The 15,633-nt window shown below is 41.4% G+C and overlaps 1 protein-coding gene and 1 long non-coding RNA gene across 3 annotated transcripts in view; one reads left to right on the forward strand and one right to left on the reverse strand.

The window, feature by feature from the left end:
* Nucleotides 1–307: 307 nt before the first annotated feature.
* Nucleotides 308–1,916, reverse strand: LOC137149096 (uncharacterized). The gene is made up of 2 exons (XR_010918664.1): nt 1,537–1,916; nt 308–462 (listed from the first exon to the last, which is right to left on the reverse strand). It is a non-coding gene; the product is annotated as an uncharacterized lncRNA (long non-coding RNA).
* Nucleotides 613–15,633, forward strand: part of AKAP12 (A-kinase anchoring protein 12) — a 130,759-nt gene continuing 115,738 nt past the window's right edge. For both annotated transcript variants that reach the window (XM_067542410.1, XM_067542411.1), the window contains exon 1: nt 613–1,125. In XM_067542410.1, coding sequence (XP_067398511.1) covers nt 994–1,125 — 132 coding nt within the window. In that variant the 5' untranslated portion in view covers nt 613–993. The remainder of the gene's footprint in view (nt 1,126–15,633) is intronic.

The raw sequence follows: 15,633 nt of genomic DNA on the forward strand, positions 1-15,633 counted from the left end.
TTCTTAACCTCTGAGGACAGGACAAGAAGCAATGGGCTTAATCTGCAGCAAGGGAGGTTTAAGTTGGACATTAGGAAAAACTTCCTAACTGTCAGGGTGGTTAATCAGTGGAATAAATTGCCTAAGGCTGTTGTGAAATCTCCATCATTGGAGATTTTTAAGAGCAGGTTAGACAAACATCTGTCAGGGATGGTCTAGATATTACTTAGTCCTGCCATGAGTGCAGGGGACTGCACAGCTCAAGGTCCCTTCCAGCTCTATGATTCTATAGATCCATTGCAACACAAATGTAAAATACCAAATCATCTGACAGGATCACAATTTATTAATGCCTCCGCCTCATCAGTGGGCTTGACAGCAGCAGCCTGGTCATGATCTTCTACCGCCACAAATTCAGTGCCCCACTGACTGATGCCTCCAAGAGGACGCCCAGGCAGGCACCTTTTCCTTGCCTTGTCCTTGCTGGAGGAAAGAAAAGAAACGCTTAGTCAGAGCTCAAGGGGCGGAAAGCTGAAGGTCAGGCACCTCCACTGCCCCTTTCCTGCTGCTCTGGGGGCTAGAATCAAGGCCCCGTAGGCCAGCCCCCTGGGGTCTTTCATTCCCCACCTTCGCCGCTCCCTGAAGCGATGGTCCGGGAGCCCTGGCTAAGCGCGGCGATGGGGAAGAGGGGCTCGGCCACGGCTGGGGCTTCTCCTGATCAGCCCGATTGGATGCTGCAAGGCGTGTCCGGGGCTCTGCCCATGTGATGGAGCCGGCGGGAGAGACGGGCGGGGGCACAGGGAGGAGGAGGAGGTGATTTTTTTAAAGGAGTTGGCAGGAAGCTGGGCTGGGTCCTTCATTCGCAGGCTGGGCTCGCCCTGAGCAGGAGCGCAGCGGAGCGGAGCTCCCCGTGGCTACGGTGCTGGGCGGGCTCCCCGGGCCGAGCGGTCGGACAGCAGCGGGGCGCCGGGAGAGCCGCAGTCGCCCCCCGCCACCCACACCGAGGCGGCAGCAATGGGCGCGGGCAGCTCGGCGGAGCAGCGCAGCCCGCAGGACGCGCCCACTGCAGCAGCAGCCGCCGAGTCCGAGCCCGCCGGCCCCGAGGCGGCGACGGCGCCGCTCGAGCAGCCCGAGGACCCCGCTAAGGTACCAGCCTCCTCCCCTGCCAGGGAGCGCGGGGCTGAGCCCGCGGGGTGGGGGGAGGGGCCCCCCTCACAGACCCTCCCGGCCAAACTTTGTGGCCGCGGCCGAACACCTGCCTCCTGGCCGCGGCCCCTCCCGCGCCGTGGGGGGGGGGCGATCAAGGGGCCGAAGTTTAGTGCGCGGCGCGGGTCGGGGCTTTGCCCGCAGCGGTCCGGCTGCTGGGAGGGGGGAGGGGAAACTGCGCAAGAAGCGGCTCCGGCCGCAGTCAGCCAACTCCCCCCGCCCCCCTCGGCAGCCGCGCGGCTCATGCAAAGAGCCCGGGCCCGGCTGAGCCGCCAGGGGCGGGAGCCCCCCCCCAAAGGTCTGCGGGTCAGTTCGGGCGGGTCCGACTCCTCCAGCCAGCGCCTCGCTCACCTTTGCACGCTGCTGGCTGCATCCTAATGCCTGCAGCTTGCTCTGCTCCCGCGGGGCAGCCCCTCGAGGGGCGGGGGAGGGGTTAATACAGACCAGCCCGGCTTCTCTTCCTCCCCTGCATGTGTGTGCGCGCGGTGCGCGCGCTCCTCTGGGGAGACCCCACCCCGTCCCCAGGGCTAGAGCCGCCTCGCCTGACTGCGGTGCGCTCCTGCAGTCAGCACTCAGTGGTACCCAGCCCCTGCCAGTGCTGCTCTCTGCAGCCTTCTCTCCTCCGCGCAGAGGATGCAGGTGGGAGGTGCCTCTGGCCCGTGCAAAGGAAAACCAGTAAATCCAGGGCTTCTCCAGCACCGAGGGCTTTTCTGACAAGTTGCTCAAACTCGGCAGCAGCAGCCCTCCCTGCCTCCCCCCCTCTCCTTCCATACCTTATGACAGCATCTGTGCTGAACAACCCCCCCCCCCCCTTCCCACTTGAGAGTCTCAGACTGTGTCATGCATGCGTACAATTTTTAAACGAAAAACAAAGTTGGCGATAATAGTTATTCCATGACGGTAGTTTCCATAATCCTTATTATTAAAAAAAAGTATTGGTTAGCTAAGGGTGAACCAGCACAGATGAGAATTCCAGTCTCTTAACAGGAGTGTTGGAGAATTGAAAGAAATTAATTGGATTGCTGTTTACAATAAATTATCCAGGAATACATTTTCCCTGTGCTGGAACACTTTCTCGGTTGGGAGGTGGGTGGGGGTGGGAGGGGAGTTATGTGCATCAAGGATGTTTTCATAACATTAGCTTCGTTTTTAGATTGTTTCCCCTCTGTTAAATGGAACAATCTATTTTTATGCAGAATTTATCCCGCTTTTCCGTTCTTCAGAACTGGGGTCTTTAAAGTATGGGCATTCAAAAATTCTTTTAATTTAATGTGGGGGTGTGAAAGCTTGAGAACTGGTTGTGACTTGGTTTCCTTGACCTTGTGATTCTGATTTTTAACTTCAGTTACAATCTTCCAGAGTTCCTGGCCTCCCTCCTAGTAGAGCTTGTTTGCATGTTTTGACAGATTAGATAGTACACATTGAACAAACTTTAATAGCTTTAAAATCAATGTTTGTTTATAAGATATAGTGATGTTTAGCAACTGTAGTTTGGTATTCAGATGCCAAAAGTTTACAGCAGGCAAGATGATTGTTGTGAATCACTTTGGTAGACATTAATGTCAGAAATCTTCAAATATTTCTGAAATATCTGATAAAGGTGATTGAAGCCAACATTACTTTAGTCTGGAGAAGAAAAAATCCTGAGTACATCAAGCCAAATTATGTTAAAATATGTTTTGCAGTCAAGATAATGTTAATTTCTAAGAAGGGACGTAAAATTCAAAATCAGATTAATCCAATCACCAGAATAAAGACAAGGATAAAATAATATAGGTAATCGAGGTAATTACCTTTTTGTGGAGGGAAAGGGGCTACCTTTAAGTAACTACTTTTTTTTTTTTTTTTTAAACTGTTTTTGCCCCTTCTACTCCTTAAGAAAAAAAATTCTTTCTCATTAATAGAGTTAACCTTGTCATCTAAAAGGAGCTGTGAAAAAGAAAACCTTCTTTATACTTTTAACTGGTTTTATTAATAATAGTTAGGTCTCTGTAAAATACTGTTTTTTCTAAATGTAATTTGGGTCTAAATTAACAACTTCATCTTGCTTTGTTTTCCACATGGAAGATTTTTTTCATGAGGTTTAGCTATGTTCCCTTTTGTAATCTCACTCTACTAAAAATCTTACCCACAACATCTTGTTCTGTTTTTATTACAGCATAGTAGTGTATACTTTTGTACAGTATACAGAATACTACAGTAAAGTAGTATACAAGTGCATACAGCATTTTTTCCCATATTCATTCCTTTTAACCCATTCAGGCTGGGAAATTGTTAGACCATTATGCTTGTGTTGCCTTTTGGTTACAACCTGTTTTACTATTTAAAAATTTAAATCTACTATTGAGCTAATTTGTTTACTGAAGAATTGCTAATGTGACAACTTTAAAGAAATGATCTTTTTGTGTGTGTTTTTATTGAAACACAGCAAAATCCTTCCTTTACAACTGAGACTTTGCAAACTGCTTTTAAAACTAATCCAAATTGAGTGAGACTTGGCAGGTCAATTACAGGGTAAAGCACTTGGACAGTCAACTCTGAGATCCTGGTTATGGTCCAATATTATTTCAAAATCTGACAGAAGTTTTATTTTAGTTCTTCCAACACTTAAAATGACCCAGAACATTAAGTCATAGTTTCTCAGAATTTAGTCTGGTTTTGTACTAGATCAACATTTATCTTGCTCACTTCTAGAGAGTTCCACATTCGTATTCTGGCTTGGGTGTATTGTTGCAGGCACCAGGATATCAGTTTTCCCAATCTGATAATATAGTAATCTTCATTAGTGCAATTCAGCCAGAACATAAAAGTACAAAACCATTATTGTTTTCAAATGTTAGAATTATAATTGAACAATTAATAATTAATGCAAATATAACCACTCAGGTTTTCAGTATGATTTCTGTCCATTCAAGTAAGTAGTAACATGATAGTGGATGCATTCATCAGCCAATATATACTTTTTTTGTGTCTTACCAGAACTCTGATTTGCATATATTTGTTGATGAATGTAGGAATCTATGATGTCATTTAGTGGGCGGGGGGATGACAATTTTCAAGTATTTCAAATGTAACATTATAAAATATTAATCTGACAGTCAATAGTTCAATTGTTACTGTGTATAATTGATATGGTACATCTGCAGAATAGTATGGAGTTATAGTTACAAAATGTTTGACAGTACAGACAATAAAACACAAGATGTTTTATTGTCAGTAGCATCCAAAATTTTGCAACTATAACTACATACTAGCCTGTAGATGTATCAAATAAACATGCTACACTGAGTATGAGGAAAGAGTTTTTAAAATTTCCCAAAGGCTTTCCTTTTTTCCTTCTCCTTTCCTTCACCTCCCACCTGCTTGGTGGTAGAGGGTTTTTAAAAAGAATCTGCTGCCAGTGGTATTGCTCTGCTCAGTTTTTTGGCAGTAGTATAGTTCTTGTTGTTTGTTCTTTGAATCTACTATGGCCAAGTGGCATAATGGGATCATCAAAAGTGAGTTCTCTTTTGAAGTCCAACTATTATCCATTGTCCTATTTTATAATTTCACTTATAGAACCATATGCCAATCAATTAAACATCATTTATATACCCAAAAGGTGTATCTTTAATCACAGTAGCCATATTGGATTAAAATAGTGGGGAAGACATGTCAACTCAGTGTTTAATTCACATTAGCTGTAGAAGTAAAAGCCTATAGATGACCCCGAGGTTGAACACGAGCTGCTCATCTGAGTTAAAAGCCGAGTTGCCATTTCTTCACTGATATTTTAACCAGGATTAGCTAAACTGAGATAAGAACATACATGTTCTTGAAGTATAGATATACCCCTAGTGAAGACAAGGTCAAAGCGTACCCAGGGTCTTTAGCACCTGACATTTAACAAACTCTTGCTCTGTTGTACCAAGTAGGGAAGTGAATTCCAAAGTTAAGGACTTTCCACCATGAAAGCTCTGCCACCAGACACTCATTTCTAGGGACTATTGGCAAGAATACCTTTGCTAGTTTCATGGTACGTCTACACTATGGAGACTACTGGTGTAGCTATGCCAGCATAACCACATACTGTAGATGCAGCTTGCACTGACAGAAGGGTTTTTCTATCAGTGTAGGAACACCACTTCCATGAATGAAGTTAGCTGCTGGAGAGACGAGGTAGATGAAGTAATATCTTTTATTGGACCAATTTCTGTTGGTGAAAGCTTGCCTCTTTCACCAATAGAAGTTAGTCCAGTAAAGGATATTACCTTCCCTCTTTGCAGTGTTGGTCCAAAGATATGAGAGAGACAAACAATGAAGCATTCTTCCATTGACATAGTTGCATCTATACTGGAGGTAAAGTCAGTGTAGCTGTGTCAGTCAGGGTTGTGACTTTTTTTTTATACCCCTGACCAATGTAGCTCTTTTGACCTAAATTTAAGTGTCAACCAAACCTCAGTTGTGGCAGTGGTACAGAGCAGTGTTTGCTAGAGTACTTGTGTAATGTGCTCTGTATGGTCAATTCCACTAACAAAGTAGGCCCACTTCACTTTTTAGAAGTGGTTTCTAAGTGTAGTCTCTTGCAGAGTGCATTACGAAATCCAATTATCTGTTAGATGTGGGAAGGGAGAGGCTCAAAGGTATTTTAAATTTCACAGCGCATACACATTATAGTATTTGTTTTGATACCACTACAAAATCAAAATTAGAATTTACCATTTAAAACTAACTATTGTTAAACAAGTGCTTAAAAATACCCAACTGTATGAACATGCCATTGTAATCTGGTTGATGGTGGCTGAATAGTCCAGATGTACATTAGCTAGGAGAAAGTGATATGGTTTTCAGGACTTTCATCAACTAACCAGACTGCCACATTCATCCAAACTGTTTTATAAACACCAGTGAAGTAAAGCCAATAGGATAACCTTTGTTTATTAGGAGTAGTATAACAGATCAGTATAACACAAGAAGGCTTTAATGAAACCTGTAATTATAAATATGTTACATACATTGACTTCTATATTTGAACTGCGTTCTCCAACTACTTACGCAGTAAAGAGAGAATGCATGTGAAAATATAGGTCTTGTTTAAAATTTAGTCCAGTAATCTCAACTAATCTTGGTGATATGGAGTGTAAAGTATGGGGATTTCAACAGTTTCCTTGAGCCTAAAAGGGTCATTGTGTCGCTCTTGAAATTCAAGCTACACTCTCTTTATCTTCCATGTGAGTGCACAGTAATTTCTCTGCAAAGCAATTAAACTGTGTAAGAAAAGTGTATATTCATTTCTCTTCATTTCTCTTAGTTATCAAACATCTGCAGAATTTTTTTTATAAAGTTGGTTTTTTTGCAGTGTAGACTGAGTGCCTCACATAAATCAAAAAATTTTCAAACAGGAGAGGTCAAAAAGACTAAACAGAATTATGTAAACTATTTTTCAGCTTGTTGAGTAATAATTTGGAAATTTTAAACTAAGAATATATTATCTGAAGACAGAAAAAATCTAGAGTATATGTTATTTCAATTTCAATATTTTGATTCTTTCTAAAAGAAAGGACAAAACTGAAGTGAACTTCATGGGTTGGTGTATCCCTTCACTTCTGAAAAATATGAAAAGTCTGGAGACTTAAGGTGCTGTGCTGTCTGTATTAGAAAAGTATGCAAGTTTAACTAGTTAAACTGATGCAAACTCCTAATGTAGACTCACTTAAATGATTTAACCTTTGCTTATATCAATGTAGCTTGTGTGTTTGTGTTAGATTCATTTAAAAAATATATTTAGTTAAACTGGTGTACTTTTCTATGAAGAGGAAGCCCTAAAGGACCAGATCCTTAGCAGGTGTAAATCATTATGGTTTCACTGAAGTCACTGGAACCACTGATTTAGCCATTTGAGGTTCTATTCCCCAAGGGGTCTGTTACCCTGCAGGTACACACAACTCCTAATTCATTAGGAGATTAAATTATTTTAAAGAGGAATTTTCACACTACAGGAACCTGGGGAAAAAATCTTTTTTTTTTTAAAAAGTGTACTCGTCTACTATTATTCTATATGCCACAGCTGTTTTCGTATGTGAGACAAAGTCCTTAATCCAAACTTGTTCTTCTTGATTTTGGAGTGAAGTAATAATTCTATGTTTGACATTTAAATTATTGTGATATCACAAATAGTGTTATGATTTATGAATGATGTATAATTAATTCAGAAACGTGAAAGTTCTTTTCCTCCATCGTGAACATTTCTTCTCAGCCTCTTCCCTGAGCATTACAACACATAACTTTTAGTTTTCTAGAAAATCACTGGAACAACAATGGGATCCACAAAGCCTGAGTTAGACATTTAAACTCCCTATTCAATGCAGAGAAAAGATAAGCGCCTAAAATGAAATTTGCAAAAGCCAGCACACTAACCGCAGAAAACGGCAGGTGAAGGGGTTGGTGCTACTGCCCCGCTTATAATATTCAGCTCAGTGGTTAGAGCACTCGCCTGGGACTGGGTTCAATTCCCCTCTCTGCTGGAGGGGGAGAGAGGATTTGTATAGGGGTTTCCCACCTCTCAGGAGAGGGTGCTAACCACTGAGCTATGTGATATTCCAATGTGGGTCTCTCTCAGTCTCTTCTGTTGAAGCTCTTCCTGTTTGGGTAAATAATCAGGATATGTCTATATTGACGGCGGCACAGCACTGCCGGATCGATTCTGTGGGATTGATTGAGCGGCAGTGGAGACCCACACAATTGATCCAGAAGTCAACGCCGTTAATCCACCTCCGCAAAAAGAGTAATGCTGTGTCGATGGGAGGGTATTTCCTGTTGGAGCAGTGTAGTGGGGACGCCATGGTAGATAGAAGTTAGGAAGTAATGGGAGATATGCAAGCTACTCTGCATAGCTTGCGTATCTCCCTTCGACTGCCGCCGAATTTCGCCAGCAGTGTAGACCAAGCCTTAGAGTGATTGGAGCAGGGAAACTGGACTCTGGGTTTCCCACCTTCCAGGTGGGTACCGTATCATTCTCATTCTCAGGCCCACTGACTCTTTAATATTTATACACAGTGTATAGTGATATTTAGAGTGGTATTTTGGAGAAAAGATGTGCTTGTTAAAGCCTCAGCATCCTGACCCTTCAAGGTTCTTGGACCTCTGCTCCTTCAGCTAAGTCAGTGGTTCCCAAACTCTACTACGTTGCATACCACAAACATAAAACACCACTACCTGTAGTACCACCACCAATTCTGATCACGTGGCCGGAAGCTGGAAGTTTGGGAAGTGACCGGCTGAGGAACTAAGCTGTCCAATGCTCTAGTTGTGAAGGTAGCTTAAGTGGAGCATTGGCAGCAGAACTTTGGGCTAAGCTGCTGCCAATGCTCCGCTTAAGCTACCTTAGCAACTGGAGCGTCGGGCAGCTTAGACATGTACCATTGGGAAGTGGCCTGCGTACCACTGGTGGTACGCATATCACAGTTTTGGAACCCCAGAGCTAAGTTGTTAGAACTCTCAGTAAACATTCCTGAGCCCAGAAAAGTCCTCCAGCAAAATTCCTAAAGGTGAAAAACGAACAATAGAAGTTTTAAGTAACAACAAAAATAAAGCTAGGTCCTCCCCTCCCCCATGTCTTTGTTCTACATCATAAAAAATCCCAAAACAAGTAAGAGCACAAACCTAACTTTTAAAAATTCTTTTGCAGTTTGTCTTTTAAAGTTCTGCTCTGAAAAGTGATGAAGAAAAAATGGTATTGTAGATTCCATATTTATAGTCTCTCGCTGATTCTGAAACAAGATCAATCAGTTAACAAGGAAGGAGATTTGTTTTTCTAACCTCCAGTCCTGTAAATTCTACCTGGTCTCTGAAAATGAAGCTGGGTCCTATCATTCTTATGTATCATCACTGTTAACAAAGGTCTTGCAAGGCAAAATTACATCTTCATTGACACCCACTGATCCCTGAAAGTAGCTGAAAAGACCAACGGTTGGCTTTACAGTATAGTATATAAGAGTTTTATTCTTGTAAATACACAACACAAGTGGCAGCAAGAATATAAACAAAACTACAAATTCTCATTCCTCTGACGTCATTACATTTGTGCTTGCTTTCCATCTACACACATTGGCAATGTAGCCGCATCAGATATCCTTACCCACTTGATATGTAAGAGGGCTTATATCTCGGGCTTATGTCTCAAGCAGTCACCCCATAAGGCTATGATTTTTAATGGTACAATATTGAAGTCTCATTTTGAGCCTTTGTTTCCTGGGTATATTGTAGTACAGTAGTTGACTTCACTATCCATCCTACAAAAAAGAATGGAGGAAAGAAAAAGTAACCAGGCAATAGAGAAAAGAACAAAAAGAATACTGACTTGTATACAGTAAATTATTTGTCATTCTTATCCCAACTATAAAAATAACATGCACAAACCGCCTCTATTTCGGGCACTCTTAGCCACCCCCAAGAAAAGACATGGAAGAAAAAGAGCTCCTACTTCAAGAATTCCTCTTTCAGGGACCCTCAAATATAAACCAAGCAACCTTTCCTTTGGGTGATAGTTCTCAGCTTGAAGTTCACTTTTTAAATCCCTCAAGAATTGCACTGCCCTGTCCCTAATAATCTCTCTCTCTCTCTCTCTGTCTAATCATGAACGGAAGATATACCCTCTTCATAATTCCAGTTTCCTTCATTGGCTTTGCCTCAGTGTAACTAATAGGTCCTGTAGTTCTACTGATGTGCAGGAAGAATCCAGTTTATTCTCCCGGATCTGTTGGCTAACCTGGGATTGTGGGTGGAGTTAAGGTACTGTGTCATTGCTATTTTTCCCCCAATGTGTCTTCTGACGTAGGTAATAACGCCTTCTGCTGGTATAAGCATAAAGTAGATTCTGTTCCTTCTGTCCAGATGGTGACCTATTACTTTTGCTGAAGACGTGGTTATGAATATGCTATTTTTATAGAGATGTGTGAAACTAAGCCTTTTGAACAAAAGCTCTTCTTCTGCTGAAGGTGTTTGACAGGGTACTCTCCTTCACCCAGTGAAAGAACCCAGGAACTGTGTTAGAGGCTGTTGTCTTTACCAAGCTTATACATGGAGAATGAGTAATTTATTCTACCCTTCATTCTCATTACCTCTCTTGAGGCCTTTAAACCTACTACTCTTGCCCAGCACTGAACAGTGCATCTAAGTATGTCCCATCACTCTTTGGAGGGGTGGGCCTAAAGCCATATCTACATGAGGGAAGCTTTGCAAAAAAATTCCTTCCAATGCTAACACTGGTTCAACTTCATTACTATTAGCAACACTGGAGACCTCGTATAGATGGGCCACCAGCTGCTAAAACTACATTTAGCATTGTGTCATGTAAAACTACTTGGAGCAAGTCAAATTAACGTGATGCTTATAATGCTGGTGGTTAGGGCTCCCAATGTTCCTAACACTGGTCTGGTAAATTGAACCAGTGCTAGCAACAGTGGGAAGTTTTTGCAAGGCTTACTTAACAGATCTTTGTTAAAATTATTTATTTATTTTTGGGATAGGGACTTTTCTGCTTATATTGAATACACTTTGAGACGGTGACACCAGACTTTACATCTAAGCTCTTGTGGGGGCCAGAGAATGGGATCATGTGGTGTCTTTACATATAGTAAATGGACACAGTATAGTTACTTGTAAGCTATGTTTGGCTGAAATGAAGATGGGCTGCTCACTGTATATTTTAGTACGTATGCACTTCTTGAATCAGAATCAAAGAGCCTTCTGTTCCATGTGGAGAATCACTGTTATTAGACAAAGGACCAGGATAATTTTCCTGAATCTTGTCTGAAAGTGTGGCCAGAGATTCCCAGCCATTTGTGGAGCGGTGCCTGATAAACAGTCTTTCCATGATGGGGAGGAATGCAAGGAATGCTTAAGTGCTCTTGGAAGTAGGTCATGGTTTAATAAAGCTTTGCTTTAGTGAATAAAAGTTCCTCAAAAAGTTCCTGTAATCCTTGAAGCCTGCTATTATCCCTAATCTATGAGACTAAATTATAAATCTAATTGGGCATTGAATAAACTTTCTCAACCTCTAGGGATTTTGACCATGACATTTGAAAATTTGTAGCAGGTTACTCTGGTTTTTTTCTGCTTTAGCTAAATAATATGTTAATAGAAAAGTGGTAATTCTTTTCTATTATTTGCAAGGTAAAAGAATTGAGTACTCTTTGCCAGTACAAACAGTCTTGCACAGAAATGATTAATTTGTTTTGTTGTCTTTTTAAAAATAAAATTACTATTATTCAATAAAAAATCTAGAATGTTCTATAGAATGGCACTCAACTGGAAAAATCCCTGTGGGGGGGGGAAGAGGGGGAAGGGAAGGGGAAAGAAATACAGGACCGAAAAGAACTGAGTATGCTGGTTATGCAAGATCAGTTTGTCAGCTCCATTCTATTTCCCAGAAAAAAGAAGCAATGATTAGGTCCCAGTTCCAAATTACTAATGTCAAATTTACCTTTTAATTTCAACACTTTTTTATTATTTTTGTCTGACCCCTTTAAGAATTTTAAGAAGATACTCAACAGAAGCTTGAATGTTTATAATGCTTGGAACAGCGTAGCAAAGCTACTCCATAGATATTTCACTTGTAATGTTTTAATTAATGATGTCTTGTCAGTGGAAGTTTAACCAGTGTGGTTCTTATCTTTTCTGGGAGATAAGGAGAGGCATGGAGGAAGTTAGGAAATCAGAAACGCAAGGACAAGATCTAATGATCTCTAAGAGCAGTTTATGTCATCACCTTTACAATACTTAATTTTTTGAGCTAAGCTGCTCAGCAAAAACTATTATATCCCTTCAGACTTTCACTATTCATAATCTTTACCAAATTTACTTCAGCCAGGGACAATTGGGCTACTGTGGAATTAAATGCTTGAAATTGATTTTATTCCCCAAACACTTTTCAGATTCTACTATGAATGCTTGTTCAGACTATATCTGAACTCTAATAAAGAGCTTGGTCAGGACAAATGGCCCTTGCATGAACAGAATTGAAAATTCTTCAGACAAATATTAATGTCATCTAATCGTTTGGGGATGTTTTGTTTTTGTTTTGTAATGCTCATGAAGCATAGCACTTCATGGTGGATGTGATGAGGACACACATTCCCTTCCTAAATCAATGCAAGCGGCAATGTATCTGAATTCCTAATCACTATCTTTTCTAGTAATCAACCTCATTGGGGGGTTGGGTTTTAGATTAACATTCAGCAGATGCTGCACAAAAGTACAACAAAATCTGGCAATAAAAGTGTGTGTGTGTGTGTGTGTGTGTGTGTTTGGAAGGGGGAAGAGTGGAGTACTGTGGAGGTTATCCTTTGTTTTTTGTTTTTTGTTTTTTTTTTAAAGTAAACTGTTAAACTTTATAAAACTTGACTCTTAGAAAACCTGTATCTTAAGCCTAAATTAACCTGACCTGTACCATGTTTAACTGGCTGTATAAGGTAAATGCTGTATGTAATGACACAGTTCTTTCCTTGATTGCCAGAAAATGGCTTTTCTTTTTCAGAAGCATTTGTAGGATTTCTAATGCTTGTAGTATGTAAATGCTTTTCATTTTTGAGGAGGCTGGAGGAGATCATTAGGTCTTGAAGGTTTTAGAATTTTAACAGGAACTATGGAATGATCAAACCACCTTGATATTCAGGTTCCCTCTTTTCTTGTTAGTGGTGAATGGCTTAAGCAGTTGTCTTACCAATAGAGAGATTAACTACAATGTAATTGCTTTCTTTGTTCAAATCCATTTCAGTTCCTTTCACCCCCTGATAAAGAGTCAGCCTGTAATGCTACAGGAGTTGATCCCTTGTTTTTTTCCAGTTAGCCTCTGTGTAAACACAAATGTTTAGTATAACCAAAACCAAGGTGGCAAAAAGATGAGATTAAATGTTGTTGCTCTCAATACTTTTGCATTTAATGCACATATATTGGAAATTAGGAGAGATATTTAGATATTAGAGTAACAGGTGATTTGAACTACCTGCATGTAAACTGCTCAAATATCATAGTGGGACAAGGTGAGAAAAGCAATTTCCCAACACCTTCAACAATTGTTTCTTCGAAGAGTTAGTTCTAGAGCAAACAAGAAGAGATGTTATTCATCACTTAAGTAGTATTTTTAATAGTAACAGCTCAAGGAGTAACAACAGTTGAGCCACTAAATAATAGTGACAACTGGCCAGACCCTTAGCTGAGCCAGAGTTCCTTTTTTTTTTTCCCTTTGGGGAGTCGGGATGTAATCAGTCTATGCTACAGCTGCCCCCCTAAGTATTCAGTATCTAACAATACCTCTACAATGTGGATCTGCTTTGCAGTCAGTGGCACGCACCATCCCGGTCTCTTATTTCAGCATTTCTCACAGAACTCAAACTCCAGGCAGGACAGACAAAATGGATGCTTTTATTGCTCATCAAAATAATGTTTGGCCTATGCAAACATGCACTGTGGTAGGAACCAGGTGACCATTAATTCTACACCTACTACTTCTATTGGCAGGTGTTAATTCTGTACCCTTTACAATCTTTATTACTAAACAAGGGCTCATATCTCACCAAGAGGTTACACAAGTTCAGACTAGAACCCAGATCTCTTGTATGAGGGACCCAAACCCCAGCCATTTAGACACATGTCTTGCAGGAAGAACCTGCCATTTCTTTGTCCTTAGCTATGCTGGCTGTAAAATGAACCTACTCAAGTGCACTAACCCACTGTTTAACTGTCATGCATCTTCCTTCTCTGGCTAGTTCATATAAAACAAAAACCTTTTTCTAGAGATAACTAATATTGTTAAACTTGTAGTGCAAGTGATAGAACTGGGTGCTGTAGTGTTGATGTTGAGGGTGAGAGGAGAGGGAGGGTCAAACTCTGCTAACCATGCATGAGCGGGTGGTTGTTATGGTTACATGTAATATAATTTAGAAAGGACGGGCCTGTGGTTAAGGCATGTGACTGTCACCTGGGAGAACTTGGTTCTGTTCTTGCCTCCGCCACAAAGTGCTTGTATGATGCTGTGTTGCTTACACTCGTAATTTTTCAGGTGACTGCTAGCTGTACATTCCCCATAACATGCCCACACACAAGGAGGCAGAATTAAGGCATTATGAGCAACTGTAATTCTAGTATTTCCTAATTTTCTAGTGTATGACTGTTACCTATATAACTTTCCTTCTACATAGGAGTGAGTTTTTTGTGTGTGTGTTTATGTAATATGTTGTTGGCTAGAGTGGCTAACCAATATTCTGGGCCTTGCAGGTTTGTTTCCATTAGGAAGAGAAATGGATGATACGAATATTTCTTTGGTGCAATCCTGTTTATTTATAAAGAATGTACACAAAGTCATGTTTCACAGAACACAGTAGAAACAAATAGCAGGAAGTTTCTTTGCTCAGAATTCCAAGTTTGCCTTTTTAGCAAATACTGTGCCCCAAGGAGCTTTTGGTCTACACTACAAACTTAGGTCAACGGAAGCCGCCTTAGGTTCATCTGCCCACCTGTATTCCTGAGGTAGGTTTCCCACAAGTTGCAGCACAAGTCCCGTTACCCATGTTGCTGGACCATACTCAACATGACTGGAACAGCAAACTGATTAACTGAATAGCTAGGGTTTCTGATTATATCTGACTTGCACTTCAGTGTAATAAGGGGAGTGTTTTTTATTAGCAACCTTGACCCAGGCAGGGTATGCACTGACAAGCTTTGTGCTTTGCATGCCTTACAGTGGAAAGCTTAGCCTTCAGCACCATCCTTCACACCGGTGAAGAGGCTTTTGCAGATTAGAAGGTGGAAAAAGAGAACACATGATGACATATTCAATGAGATAATGAACACCTCTGGGACAGCTGACTTGGAGCAAAGAGCCTGGGGGATTTCATTTTCTGAAAAACTGGACGTGGACATGGAGAGCAGCAAAGCATCCCAGAGCATAAGCACGCCATGTGGGATTATGAAGGACCAATCAGACATGTTGAGGTGTCTGGTTGAGCTTCAAGAAAAGCAACTTGGGGCTAGAGTCCCTCTGCAGCCCCTGCAGAATTGCCTGCAAGCATCGCCTTGTTCCCAATCCCCCTCCCCCAAACGTTCCAGGAGGCGGGTGGGGGGAAGGTGCAGTATCCCTTCCACTCAACACCTGAGGAGAGTACTAAGAACGTAAGGTAGCCATTCAAAGACCTTTCATGGGCAAGACTTCTGTGCTTTCACAGACAAGCTGTATTTTTCTCCCGTCCCAATTTTATCACACTGTTTCCCCAAGGTTAAATTATTTTCTGGTTCTTTCAGATTCTTTGTTTGTGCAATAAAAGTCAACAAATGAAATATTCTTTGTTTATTCCAATCATGGTGGTTGGGAGGGGGAAGGAGAGGTCCAGGAAAACTGAGGCAATGGAGGGGAATATATGGAAATGCACAACACAGATAAGCAGTGCACATTACTTTGGCTTATTACTGAAA

This window comes from Emydura macquarii, unplaced genomic scaffold (genome assembly GCF_026122565.2).
Source record: "Emydura macquarii macquarii isolate MOO-44397 ecotype Brisbane River unplaced genomic scaffold, CSIRO-AGI_Emac_v2 contig_705, whole genome shotgun sequence".
Classification (NCBI taxonomy): Eukaryota; Metazoa; Chordata; order Testudines; family Chelidae; genus Emydura; species Emydura macquarii.